Here is a 14,717-nt window from a genome sequence, read left to right as displayed (position 1 = left end):
TAGAACAATTTGAAGGTCCTTTCTGTTGATGTGGTTGTGAACATACCCTGGGCTGATAGGCTCAGAACAAACGGTGTGCCTCTGGCATGACTGCTCCACTGGAAACGGGAAGCAGCTCTAGGCTGCAGCATAAACAGTAATTATATCACATTTTAAATGAAGTTACAGGAGGCTGGAGTAAACTGTCGTGCCAGTAGCTTCACAAACACTCCCATAATCTCTGGATGTTCACACTGTAGCTGTCAGCTTCCTCTCTTCCAAAGCCTCCAGGAGCTATTCTGCAACACAACGATTGTGGTTTGATTGTGGTACCTCACAGCCAGAGTGGGAAGAGGGGTTTGGACTCGTCCCAGTGCCATGGTGGATTCACCACATCAGCCTTGAAAGACTTTGCAGCAGGGCAGAAATCCTTCCTCATCTGCATTCCAAACTGGTTCAGCTTCCCAGTGAGACCAAATGCTAATGTACCAGTCACATCACTAACACCTCCCGGTTAGGGCTGGGCCCCAGGCAGGACGTGCTACGTCACCAAAACTGAGCCCTGATCCAACAAAATACAACCAGGCACCTGGCTACAGGAGAGCTGGGAGCACAGGAAGACAAGGAGATGATGCTCCTCACTTTCAAGTGCAGTGTTCCCACCCCCCTCACTATTTTTCAGTAGGGTCACAGGGAGAAACTACAGGAACTGTATCCTAATATACTTCCCACTTGCTCCCACCATAACAAACCCTACACAAGTCATTAAATGCTGCTAAATGATCTGACCTGCCCTCACCCACAGCCCTCAGTCCTTGGCATCTTCAAGTAGAGCAGGTTGCTCAGAGCCCCATCCAACCTCACCTGGAATGGTTCCAGGAATTGGGGCATCTACCACCTCTCTGGGCAGCCCGGGCCAGTGTTTCACCACTCTCATCATTAAAAATTTATTCTTTAGATATATTCTGAATCCCCCTTCTTTCAGTTTAAAACCCTCACCCCTTGTCCTGTCACAACAGGCCCTGCTAAAAGGATTGTCCCCAGCTTCTCAAAGGTCCCCTTTAAGTATTAAAAGCCTACAACAAGGTCTCCTCAGAGGCTTCTCTTCTCCACACTGAACAATCCTGACTCTCTCAACCTTTCTTCATAGGAGAGGAGTTCCAGACCTCAGATCATTTTTGTGGCCTCCTCTGGACCCTTTCCAAAAGGTTCCTGTCTCTCCTGAGCAGAGGACTCCAGAGCTGGACATAGCACTGCAGGTGAGGTCTCACCAGAGCAGAGTGAAGAATCACTTCCATGGATCTGCTGGCTACACTTCTTTTGATGCAGCCCAGGATGCAACTGACTTTCAGGGCTGCAACTCCACACTGCCAGCTCATGTCCAGCTTTCCATCCACCAGGAACCCTCTTCACAGGTCTGCTCTCAATGCTTTCATTGTGTTGATACCAGGGATTACCCCAACCCAGATGCAGGACCTTGCACTTGGCTTTGTTGAACCTCATGAGGTTCACCTGGCCCCACTTCTCCAGCTTGTCCAGGTCTCTATGGATGACATCCTATCTCTCTGGCATGTCAACAACACCACTCAGGCCTGGTGTCATCTGCAAACTTAGTGAGATCAAGTGCAGTCTCTGCATGTCCCTCATGAAGATATGAAACAACACTGGTCCCAGTAAGGACCCCTGAGGGACACCCTCTGTCACCAATCTCCATCTGGACATGGACTTGTTGATCACTACCCTTTGGATGCATCCACCTAAAACTTCATATTACGGTCTTAAAAGCACTGGTGTTTGCAAGGAAAGCAATGTTAACTTACTGCAGCTGAAACAAGCCTCTTAATATTGTTTGGAAATGAAGGAGGATTCACTTGGCTTGTGTTCCAAGGTCTACATTGGGACCTGGACGTGATGCTGTCTGGCAGCAGAGCCCTGACTCTGCTGCCCATTAGATGCAATCTACATCAACTGTGACAATAAAGATCCATGGGTCGAACTCCATAGCACATAATTTGGCACGAGGAAGGAGTGGTTGGTCCTGCCAAGTTTCATTTAAAAAAAGAGAAGGTGCAAGATACATGAATTACTGTTTTCTGCTAATGATCATGAATAACTCAAAATATTAATACCAAGTGCAACCAATGGCTGGAGTTGACGTTGTTCTGGGTAATTTGCAGAATAGTTCTGAGACTCTGTCTCTATGTACAGCTAAATACAAAGCAATCTGTGACATTATACACCAGTGAGCACTATTGCCTCTCCTATCAAACACCACCCTCCCTGCAATGGTGTGCTGGTAGCTAGGTCACCCTTTGCCTTATAAGCCAAGACACAAAAAGCTGGCTACATGCACGAGCTTCACCATCTGAGACAGAGCTGCAAAATGGAAACTAGGCTCAGAGTGTGCAAGCAGAGTAGTATTTTTATGCTCTCAAATGTCAGCACGTTCAGCACAACATAGGAGAAGGCATTCAAGACAACTATATTAGAAGTGCTCTGCGTTAGCATGCTCCCCATCCCAGCTCACAAAAGCTCTGTGTACCAATATTTTCATCCTCCAGGGTTGAGCCTCAAGCCCCAGACTCTTGGGTAAGATGCAATTACTGTTCCAGTGCTGCACTCCCCTCTGCAGAGCCAGAGTCGGGAACGTCTCCCAAGGCTTGAAGGTCTTCCAACAGCAGAGAGCTGGCAAAGCAGCTTCCACACTCCTCCCTCCAGCCTCCCTGCTGAGGCAGGCATAAAGCAGGGGGAAGAGAGGGCCAAGTCCACAGCTTGCTTCAGTCCTGCTCATCCACAGCCCTCTCAGCAGGCCTTTGTGGCCACTGGCAGCCGGGACCAGCGGCAGCAGCCAGGCTGCTATAAATTACAGCAGGAGCCCAGCCCAGTGACATGTTTTATTGCTCCAGATCAGGGGAGCACAGCAGCTGCTTCTGCCCTCTTCTCTGAGCTGCTCTGCAGGCTGCTGGGCCCTGCTGAGAGATGAGGGCTTCAACCCAGGAGCTAAATGCCAGCAGCACAAGGCAACTCATGACTGATTTCAGCTCATCAACAGCAGAGGCAGTTTTAAAGCCCTGACTTCATGGGGGTAAGGTAGGTAGGAATATTTCAGGGCTTTTTAACTGTCACTTTAATGTCCAGAGAAAGATTAATAATCTAGTGTTCTCAAGGATTTTTAAACTTTCTTTTTGGGTCTTCAAGCAGTGTGAGGCAAGGCTTTGAAAGGCAGAAGTCACTGACAGACCACAGCTTTGCAACCAGAGGGGTGTGTAGGCAAAGCCTACTGGAAAGGACTGGCAGCTTCCAGCAAGACGAGCTACCCGAGTACACCCAGTACTTGTTTTCTCTGTGCCCTACCCTGAACATCCAAGCAGATCACACTGAGTGCAGGGAAGAGACCTCCTGGGAGGGAGAACTGCATCCAGGCTCCTGGCACAGGCAAACAGAAACCCCAGCAAGGGCTATGTGAGAAATGAATCTCCCCATTGTACTCTGTTTTAGCTAAAACACAAAATACCTTTCAGAGGATCCATGATGCACTTAAGTACAAATTCTTCCTGACTTTTGCCCTCCAATGCCACAGAAGTGCACTGCTGCTTTAAGCAGAGGTGTTAGGGTCCAAGAAACCATGACTTGGACATTTGACTCATTTCAGGTTCAGTTGCTATGTCAGCTTGGACAGAGGAGGGATTCCTTAAGGAGAGCTGCAAGAGATCCTCCTGAAATTCACTCTGTCATCTTGGTTATCTGAATAGCTCCAGGGGCTGGTAAGATGCTGAGGCAGTGAAGAGTGAGCTGAACACCTTGGGCTAAGGTGGTGCCAGTCTCCAAGGTGAAGCACACAAGTGGGCCCATCACTGACTGTGCTCCTGCCTTTCCCACAGCCACTGTTATCCCAGCACCCACAGCTCTCCTTTATCTCAGCAAAGGATGGCCAGCCTCTGCCTTTTGTTCCTGTGCCAGCTGAGATGGCTTTGTGCTCTCATTCATTCCTCTCCCACATGACAGAGGCTCTCTTTACCCGGTGAGGTTCAGGGACAGATCCTGCCTGCCTTGGACATTACCTCCCACCCATCACCACATCTCCAGCCCAGTGTCAGGGCTGAAAGAACCTCAGCTGCACATCACTGTGGGGCAAGTCAGATATAAGGAGGATATTTTAGATATAAAGAAATTCTTCATCCTGAGGGTGATGACACTCTGGAACAAATTATCCAGAGAAGCTGTGGATGTCCCATCCCTGGAAGTGTTCAAGGCCAGGCTGGATGAGGCTTTGAAGGATCTGGTCTAGTGGGAGGTGTCCCTGCCCATGGCAGGGGGATTGGAACTAGATGATTTTTAAGGTCCCTTTCCAATCCAAACCATTCCATTGTATGATTGTATTATATTCTAAGTTGCTCCAGCTAAAATCAAAACCTTAAAAACCTGTTTTCAGGCAAATCATTTCCTTCTACCAGCTAATGAAGTGCTACAAACACTTGACCTCACCCTATCTCCCAACACAAAGACCTAATCGTACCAACCCTCACAGCCTCACTTCTTCCTCTCACATGTGAAGCAACAGCCTCTTTTGTTCACCCCAATGCACATCACTGCTGTAGTAGCAGCTTCTAGGAAGGATCTGCCAAGCAGCTAAGGCTTCTAACAAGCTTCATCCCTTCAGCAGTCCATTCAAAAGAGAAGCTACGTCTCTAACCTCACACACCACTCAAAGTATGCTCTATTCAATCACACTTCAGTTTTTTTCTCTTATATCCTCCATAAGGAAAAGGACTCTGCCCAGCAGGCTTTAAAATCAAGTTTTTGTACCACTGAACAGCAGCTAAAAATGTACCAGAATTTCTTCCACAAATTCATCTATTCAGCCCTTCCATTTCCTGATCCTACTTCCTAAGAAATGCAGTGGGGACAGGACACAAAGCTCCTTTAACAGCAGCTGCATGAAAAGCAACACACACAGCAAGCTGTGGAGTCACAAGGTCTGCCTCCTACCCCTGGAGGCCCAGATATTTCTGGGAGGCCCCGACTTAGTCATTGGTGACAAAAAAAATTCAAGTTATAACGTGGCCTTATTTCAATGTTTCCTGTCAGATTATTTGACGTGCAAGGAGGTGGGCATGCTTCATGTGGCAACACTAGTGATGTGTGCCACCGTGCTGCAGTATCTCCAGCATGCTAAAACATGTTCCTAGTATGCTCAGAAATAGCAATTTCCCCAAATCTACCACATGCAGATAGCCCCAGTTGGATCAGGTAACAGAAGAAACAGGAGAGCCAGTGATTCACACATCTCCCTGCCTTGACAGAGACACGAAAGTTCATTCCAGTAAACACACAATTGATTTGGATCAAATAACACACAAAAAATGTTGATAGGCCAGCAGAAAAAGGTCTTAAATTTCCCAAAGGCAATAAGTAGTCCTGCTCTAGAGAAGTGGTGTGGGTATCTACACACACACGAGGTCCAGGACATTCCCCCTGCAGCCAGGAGCTGGCCATACCAATGGAGACACCCACAGCTCTTGCTCAGCAACGTTTGCACCATGACACAGAAGGGGAAACTCAACCAGTGCTTGCAGGAGTCTTGCCTGCTCAACTTCCTTCCCCAAAATCTAGAAAACGACAGGTTTAAGAATGTCTGGCCATGGCCAGAGGAAAGAAGACCTCTTTATTTCATCCAGCTACTCCTATAAAATGGAGAAAACAGTTATAGAACTGGGTATCTGTACCATGGGAAGAGTCCTCTTGGCACTCCAACTCTAACTTGGAGATGCTTTCCAGGCTGCTATGAAATGATGGATTTCTCCATGGCAGTTCCCCAGGTGTTGTCCTAAATGTATGTGGGTTTGTATCACTTCTGTCTTGGAAAGTACTGAGCTTCACTTTTTAAAACTGAAGTTGTATAAGAACTCTGTAAGACAGGATATAATTTGTGTTAGTAAACATGTAAAACTAGTTCCTGATGCAGCCTCACAAAATGTCCAAGAGTGGTGAATATGTTACCCACAAATTTAGCAAGTGACATTTTTCCTCATGCTTTAGGATGAGACATGACTGAAGGGACTGCAGTGGTCTGGATGAATGCTTAAGGCATCTCCACGTACAAAGCTTTTTGGTATCTACGAAGGCCAGAAAGTGTTGAATATTGTCCCCTGCTGTAATGCAAAGTCATCTTTCTGAAGGTGGTTATTCACTTGAAATATCTGGGTAGAAAGGACGAACACCAGAGATTTTAACAATTACTGTTGGAGTAGGAAGTCGAAAGTTCTGAGAATCTGTTACATTTTCTCCTGATACAATGAGTGCTGCAGGCCATGTTTCCAGGGGGGATAACCTGTCACGTCAAATCCAAACGCTCCTGACAACCCAGGAACTGTTAGAATTTGTATTAGTTGAGTGTGGAGATCAGTCATGGATCACTGACCAAACCCTGTCCTTGCTGTTGAAACTTTCAGAGATCACCCCGACCTCTTATCTTCTGCTCTTCGCGTTATTTCTTCCTGCTTCTCATCATGTTACATGTAAAAAGGGAGGTGAGTTTTTAGATGTTGTCCCGTCCTCCTCCTTTTCATGTAGTGCAGTATAGTTGTACTAAAGTTTTTTTTCCCCTGGACTACATCAAAGTTACTTTGAGTAACCGTAGGACACCCAGTGACAAAGTCCAGAGGCAGCACCTGGGTCTGAGGAGAATGACACAAGGACAGACACCTGAATTGTCCTATTGTCCTTCAGCAAGTGCTCAGCTTCAGGCATCTCCCTCCTGTGAGCAGCGACACAGCCCCTGGTAAGGCACAGAGCCCCTGAGGGCTGGGGCACTGACATGAGCCTGGAGCCACGGCAGGGCCCCCAGCACTGCTGGGCTTCTATCTGCAGTGAGATTTGCCATCAGAGGTTTCATTGCCAGGTTTTTAGGCTTCAGAGCAGAGGCTGTCTTTATCCACTTCGAGGAAAGCTGTCTCCACAGGAGCTATTGTTTCTGGCTGTCTGCAGATTTGGGATTTACATCTGGTTCACATTTTCTCTCTGCGACCACAGGAAAAATCTGGGGTTTTTAAACAATGAATTTCTGGATGATGCAGTGGAAGAAACAGTCACCAGAAGAACGTGCTGGTTCTCCAGACCACCACAATGCACCCCAGCCTGACTGCCATGTGCAGAGTGTGGAGTTGTGGTGGTCCCTGTGCCCTTGGCACTGCACAGCAAGGTGTTTATCTGGGGGAAACAAGTCACCCAGTACCATATATAGCAGCATCTTTTTCTCCTTCCCACCAAGGAACACTTGCTATTCTTCTGGCTCCTGAACTGTTTACAAATTAAAGCTTTAAATTTATACTAATAACTACCTCTAAATCACATTTCTGCCTGTCTTGTACTATGAGGGAGACCAGACCAAAGTACACTTCTCCAAATATAAAATCCCACTTCCCACAGCTGAGCAATAGCTTTCAAATTACCAGTGTCCCAACTTAAAATCAAACTGGCAATTAGAGGTGGCAGGCTCCACAGCCCCTCAGCCATTCTCCAAAACTTCAGTTCCAAAACACACTCCCTGAACAAGATTATAGCAATGGGAAGAGGAGGGCTGCAAAGTTCTCCTACAGTACTGCTCCAGAAACAAAAAAGTACAGTATTTCAGTCATCAAAATAATCAGAGGCATACTGGAATCCAGTTTAACCACAATACCTGCCAGCATGGCTATCAATGCATTAATCAGCTACATGAAAATTAAGCTTGAATCCTGTAGGACAGTTGAATTCTGCCAAAAATATATCCATCAGCTCTTCCATCTCAAATCCAAAACTCGCTACAGGAGGAGCCCTCCTGCAAAACCCCCCACAAGTGTTGGTGATGTGTGTGTGCCCACAAACAGAGATCCTGCTTTCAGAAATTATCTCTTAATATAGGTAGAAGACACAGACAATTAAACTTTGATCCTGTGTCAAAACCATCCCAAGGTCCAAAAAAAATAAGCTAATCTTTTCGGCATAAAAGCACAGCAAAGAATATCGTTTCCAGGGTCTCTTCAAAGCAAGACTCGAACAGCTGCCACGGCACCCTGCTGACCCACATTCAGAAAACTGATCTGGAAAAGACACCACCAAAAAAAAACCTCCAGCCCAAACGGTATGGAGCCCCAGGCTGCTTTAACTCAGCATATCAAGTGTGCTGGAGTACCTCTGACCCCCTAAGAAGTAGAGCGGCAAACAAATTAATAGCTGGATCACTGCCATGCCAATATTTCAAGAGTATGAAACCCTAAACCACTTCCTAAGCTTTTTTTGTTGTTGTTGTTTTTTAAAAAGAAATCATTGAGTATCACACTTGTTATGCTGCAATAGGAGAATCTGATTATATTTCACCTGGACTAACTGAAATATTCAGTTACACAACGGCTAATCATGAACAGAAGATAAGCTCAGAGATAAAAATAGGGAGACAGAGAGACCTTGTAACAGTTAATCAGCATGATTCATTTGTCAGAGTGCTGTGGAGAGCACCACCTGAAAAAGCCTTGAACTTCCCTCAGACCAGGCTCTTTAAGCAATAAACCCTCTCAGGTTGCCTTTGCTTTAGCTTTATTTTCATGTCATTCCCCCAACTCTTGCTAATCCCCAGATACACAGAGGAATAGGAGTTCAAGGTATGGGATGCAGGGGTGATTTTGGAGGAAGACAAGGATTGTTTGTAATCATCACCTCGGTACAGAATGCTTCCTGAAAATAAAACTGTTTCTGCCTTCTCCTTTGTCTTTTCCATAAGGCCTCAGACTGTTCCCAACAGCCCTTGCAAGATGAATGGAAAAAAACCCAACATGCTGGACAATGTGGGAGACTCGAGCATTTGCTGCTGAACAATGGCCTCTATTCAAGCCTCAGCCTTGCTCTGGCTGTTAATTAGGAAAGTAAACAAACAAAAAAAAAAATATAATTTAAGCCTTCACTAGATATTTGCTGTTCTAATCTCCTCTGGAGAATACTGTCAAGCTACTCTCTTGTCCAAAGCAGGGATTTACACTTCCACAGGAAGCCAGCTCCCCAAACCTTAATTGGAAGTGGCATTAAGTTCAAGTCAGGCTTAGGCAGAGGAAGATTCAGCAGCAGCAGAATTTCATTAGGCTGGTCTTCCACGTCTTAACTTGATTTACCCATTTAAGATGATGCATAGTTTAAAAGTATTGAGCAGCTCCACCATTAGATGTATGTTCTTTGATCTCACTGATGATTTACAGCAGTAACAAGCTGTCCCTGTGCCCACAAACATTACATTTGGATCTGGATATTTAGCCTTCAGGCTTTGCCACCAGCCTGGCTGGCCAATTTCAGATGTGCTACTTACATTCATCTCACCCAGACTGTGTTTCTAGCTTTACCAAGTTGCTATCTCTGAGATGTGATACAAATGGAGCTGGGATATTTCAGTGCAAGCAGCTGAACAGCTGCTTGCCTTGGGTTGGCTGTTCCAGGACTAACCCAAGCCCAGTTTTGACCCTTTACAGCTGACCTTGTTTTGGCCTGAAGTTCACCCTGACCACAGCTGTCCCACGTCGCAGACACTGCATTCAGCAGCTCAACCATCACCTGATGCAGTCTCCTTTAGAGCCAGATACTTTAAGCTCACCCAGGGGACCAAAGTCAAGTTATTTTAAACACTTCCTCTCAGAGCATCTCTGGCATGACTGCAAGATTTCCACCTGCCTTTTCCATCAGGCATGACCAGCAGTATGACCCACTGCCTTAAGCAAAATGGGAGATCCATGCAGATACTCCTCTGCAGCAGGGCAAGGTCCCATCTGCACTGCAACATTAAACTGTTTTTCTCAGCAGCGTACACACATCTGGAGAAAACACCAGATAGCACCATCAACCCCACTGAGGAAACATCTTCCACCCCTCCAAGGGAAGCTTGCTTTCTGCCAACAGTTAAAAACCTCTCCTTTGTAGCACAGGTAGGAACCTACACAACTTGCCTCCTGCACCATGGCTAGTACCACTTCTCCAGATTTCCCAGACCACCGTGCCCCAACACAACGGGGTAATGCAAACACTTTTCTGATAAAACATTCCACAATTGTTGCAGCAGCCCCCAAACACAGGGATGCAACACATGCAAAGTAGCTGACGCACAACCACAACCTGCAGCAATGACCCAGCTTTGATTTTTTTGCTGAAGTTCCCTAAATATGGGCAAAATGCTTCAACAAGCAGGACAATAATGGTCAGAGCAGGTTTGGTTGAGTTCGCTTCCGAATGAGTCAACATGAATCACATTTTCTTCAGACCAAGCAGTCTGAACTTTCTGTGATCATCACACTTTTGCTGAATGCAGTAAAAAAAACCCACATGCCAATATATTCTCTATAATCTTTACCACAATTACTGGTTTTGCTGTTTCACTAGAGCAAGTCAAATGGAGAATTGCCTCTTTCAGCACAGGAATCACTATGCGACAGCTTCAGAAAAAATTGAAATTTAACAAGTTACTGCTGCTTTAACATATACATTTTGATTTCATTAGACCAGAAGATGAACTAAATCAGCCAAGGAAATTAAACAGCAAGTCACAGATGAACATGGGTTTGTCAAGTACTTCTGGCAAGAGTGAAAAATTGCCATGTGCTCAGCAAGTAAGTTGGTCTGTGACTTTAAATTCCCAGAGCTGCCTGAAGTTCTCTCTCTAAAAGGCAGCATTAAGCAACTAGCTGTGAAATCAAAACTGTCTTCAAAGAAGACAACTGTTCTTGATAAATCAAAATTTCAGTGAAGACTGGAAACTGAAAATTGAGACTTCTTTCAGGGAAATGAATTGTTTCCAAACTTTTCTCCCTTTTTAACCTAAAACAACCTATGAAAGCCAGTCAGTATAACGAAAAATGATATAAACACTACTTTGATTTTCTCATTTAAATAATCCAGCAAAAAGAAGGACCTCTTCTTCTGCAGTTATCATACGAGGACAGAAACTTACTCCAGCACAGCAGCAGCAATGCTTTTAATGGCATTGTACCAGAAGACAGCCAAGCTCACAGAATTCCCAGGAAAGAAGAGGCTGTTCCCAGCAGCTGTCTGTGGCTGGGATGATGTATATTACCCACAAGTGGTATACTCTATTTTCAGCACATATTTAGGACTGCAAATCTCATTCGACAGTAGAACATAGTGACTTAGTGTCCTCTCTTCCTGAACTACACCACACCTTGACACCAGGGGAGAGGAAAACATGATTTTGAAATATCTCCCAAATACTCCCACGTTTCAGTGATCCATCAAAACACAGGCCATTAGTTAACTAGGTTTTACAGAAGTTTTTCCACTAATTTTGTTTCCATCTTTTTTTTTTTTAATTAAATTATCCTAATTCAAATTTCATCATGTTGATCTTGCAGCTAGCCTTAAAATAAAGAACAAACAGTGCTTCTTAGGGCTCCTTATTAAATTGCTCAACACTAGTGCTCTTGGTGATTTGTAGCTCTGCAAGAAACTGAAGTTTTCCAGTTCCAACAACTATGCTTTGGAGCTGGATGGTAACATTTGGAGAGAGATCCTCTGTATCAGAGCTTTCAGCAACCCAACATTTACCCAGACTTGGCCCAGTCATACTATTTCTGAAAGCAGCAGCAACTATACAGACATTTGAATTTTGAGTTTTGATTCAGTTCCTACCTTCACTTTCCTCTTTCCACACCCTCACAGCTGGTTGTGGGATGAGGCTGCAGGGGCTCAGCTACCCCACTTCAGGAACACAAGTTTCAGGACAGAGATGAGAAAAAATGAGAAATACCTGTGGATTTGTCCGTTTTTATGCAGGTAGTCCAGTCCCTCCAGCACCTCCTTAAGGATTGTGGCTATACAGGCTTCATCCAGGACACCAGTCTTGTGTTCTCCTTTGGCCACGATGTGCTTTATAATATCCAACACAGAGCCTAGAGAAAAAGAGTTGAACATCTTGGTTTAAACAAGAAGAATGGATTCACAGCTAAGTGTACTTTATAATCACTTAATATAGAAGCCCAAGGAATCTTTTGGGAAGGGAAGTGCTGATGGCCAGGACCAAAGCCAGCAGCTGAAGCCTTTGCTGTAGAAAGCAGAGGCAACAATGCATGCCTCAAACATGAGCCTCACAGGGGTGCAGACCCTCAAGGCAGGCTGTAAAATCCCTGCGATAACAAGTAACCAAGGAGTCATTTGAACAAACCCAAACATAAAGGGTACATACACAGGACTCTGGGAAGGTTTTTAAGTAGATCCCAAATGCTACAGCTGTTTTAGGACTGAGTACTGGAGAAGCAGGAGGGGAAATGGAAAAAGCAGGGAGCTGCCAGGCTTCACAAGCCAGAGGCAACAAGCTTGATAAAATTAAACTTTTTTTTCAGCTCTTATAAACTCTATGCAGAGTAATAGCATGAAAAACCCAATACATGAAAGGATGACACTGCCCTAACAGAGAAAAAAAAGGTAATCATTAAATAGAGAACAAATGAAGCTGGGTTCTGACAATAAGTCACTTCTTCCCCAAAAGGGTTGTCAAGCCCAGGACCAGGCTGCCCAGGGCAGTGTGGAGTCCCCATCCCTGGAGGGATCTAAAAGCCACGTAGATGAGGTGCTGAGGGACATGGTTAGGTGTTGGGCTGGCAGTGGTAGGTTAATGTTTGCAGTCGATCTCAAAAAGGTCTTTTCCAACCAAAACAATTCAATGATTCCTCTCTGTGTACAAAACTGGAATAGCCTAGATGCTTCCCTAGAAGCATCATGCTTAGTCTCTCTCCCAGCCATGGTGTGAATTACATCATCTTGCACAACAAACCACACTTTGCAGAGCAAACCCACCTCTTTGGATTGCATTCAGGAACACATGGAATCAGTGACTACTAACACACCTCTTGTGCAAGGTTCTATTTGCATGATATATTGGGCACTGTATTCTTTGTAATTCCATCTGAACTGAAGACAGTCTTCTCAGAACTTTATTTTTATTGCTCCAGTATGGGATGTCTAAACCTGTTTTCCAAGCCTGTGCTATTCAGTTCCTTCAGATTTGGAGTTCTATGTTTTAATGACTGGATAATTAGCTAGTAAGACTTCTACAGCTATGGGCACAAAGTAGAGTCAGCAGTACTGAGAAGTACTTTAGGAATGGGCAAAAGCAGGCACAATGGCAAACCATAAATTCCAGCTTTGACAGTCTTTGAGCTTACAAGGAAATAATCTCAGGACTAACTCAGCTAGTTCAGAAAAGCCGAGTTAAAAGTTTTAGAAAAGTTTAGAAAATTTAATTCTTCCTAACTCACAATCAAAAAAAATCTTAAGAAAAACACCTTTTTCTGCATGTGAAGAGCAGAAAGAGCTGAGAAACTTACTCTCATTAGTCTGGTCAACAGGGAAACAACAAGTTCACTTTGCAAATTCTTGAAGCAAGTGGAAAAATTCAATGGAGGTTTTAGAGTGTTAGTTTTTGTTTGTTTGGTTTTTCTTCTCATCCTTCAGGTTCAAGTAGGTGAAAAACCTCTCCTGCTTTAAAAAGGATTTTATTAACTATCCTACTTGACTCTCTAGACCAAAACAGTTGTGCAGATAGGCTTTTGCTTGGAGTGTTTTACTTTTGGATTCTCATAGGAAAGCAAAAAGGCTGCAAGGTTTGAATGAGAACACCAAGTGGAAAGGCTGGTTTTGCACAACTCAAACTGTACAGGAAGCAATTACATTGGTGCACAGTGTCCCTTGGTTTGTGGGAAGTGCTCTGGGCTGAGGTCATGCAACAGCTTGCTGCAGTCAGGAGAGCCACTAGTCCCCCCTGCACACTTTCCTTCTTCTCTGGCCCACCAGCACCAGTCCTCACCCTGTACACCAAACTAAATCCACCAAACACTAAACTAGGGGTGGGGAAAGCTATATTTGGTTGGTAGCAAGTGTAACCTCTCAACAGATGAGTTTCAGGACTAACAAAGAGAAACAGGAGGATAAAAAGGAGCAAGCACATTCGTGAATGCCCTGAATAGCACCTCCAGCTTCCTCTTCACAGTGAGTTTTGATACAGGTCTCAGTCAGCCAAAGGTTTCACAGTTGTAATCCAGGTCGTTTCAACATCTTGGACTTCCTGCATGGGAGCAAGATTATCTCTACCACAGCAAACTGTAAAACCCCAGATGTCAGACTCTGCTCCCCCTCATGGAAATCTCACCTTTAGGTTCTGAAATCTCACCTTCAGGTTCTAGCATCTTGAGAACAGGTTCCTCTGTTGTGTGTCAAGAGGACTCAACTGACATTCAGCCCCTCACATATTTAGATTTTAGAAGTACGTGCTTATAAGCCTCAATGCTTCTTATTCTGGACAAGAATTTTTAATGACACCTAAGAAAAAAACCACCAAAAAAACTCACCCACCTCCACTTTCACTTTCCAGACTTTTCCCTCTCAAACGTGCCTTTATCTGGATAACAGCCTGTCACTTGTTTTAGAAGTCCAGTGAAAATATGTGGTTCCTCACGTACTCGTTTTGTCCTCTTTCCACCCACAACCCTGGTAGCAGACTTTGTTCATAAACATTTCCTTTCTCCTGCAAAGGGCTCGGGGAACATGAGGAGGCAGATGATATAGTGCTCAAATTCATTTGGTCAAAAAAAGTCCTGTATTTAGCCAAGTTAGAGGTTGCCTTTAAACCCAGAAAAGGGGGTGGGGGTTAGACAGACAAGAGGGCAGGCACAGAGCCAGCCTGCAGTGTGAAAGGGCTGATTCACACCCATGCT

General features: G+C 44.8%; 1 protein-coding gene across 1 annotated transcript in view; it reads right to left on the bottom strand.

Moving 5' to 3' along the window:
* The window catches only part of OXSR1 (oxidative stress responsive 1), a gene marked incomplete at its 5' end in the record, with an annotated part of 77,009 nt that overhangs the window by 36,376 nt on the left and 25,916 nt on the right, over window positions 1-14,717 (bottom strand). The window contains one exon of the mRNA XM_008937318.1: window positions 11,756-11,897. Coding sequence (XP_008935566.1) covers window positions 11,756-11,897 — 142 coding nt within the window. The remainder of the gene's footprint in view (window positions 1-11,755; window positions 11,898-14,717) is intronic.

Source organism: Merops nubicus, unplaced genomic scaffold (assembly GCF_000691845.1).
Source record: "Merops nubicus isolate BGI_N331 unplaced genomic scaffold, ASM69184v1 scaffold783, whole genome shotgun sequence".
Taxonomy (NCBI): Eukaryota; Metazoa; Chordata; class Aves; order Coraciiformes; family Meropidae; genus Merops; species Merops nubicus.
Note: the sequence above shows the minus strand (reverse complement) of the source record. Positions and strands in the feature narration are given on the sequence as shown.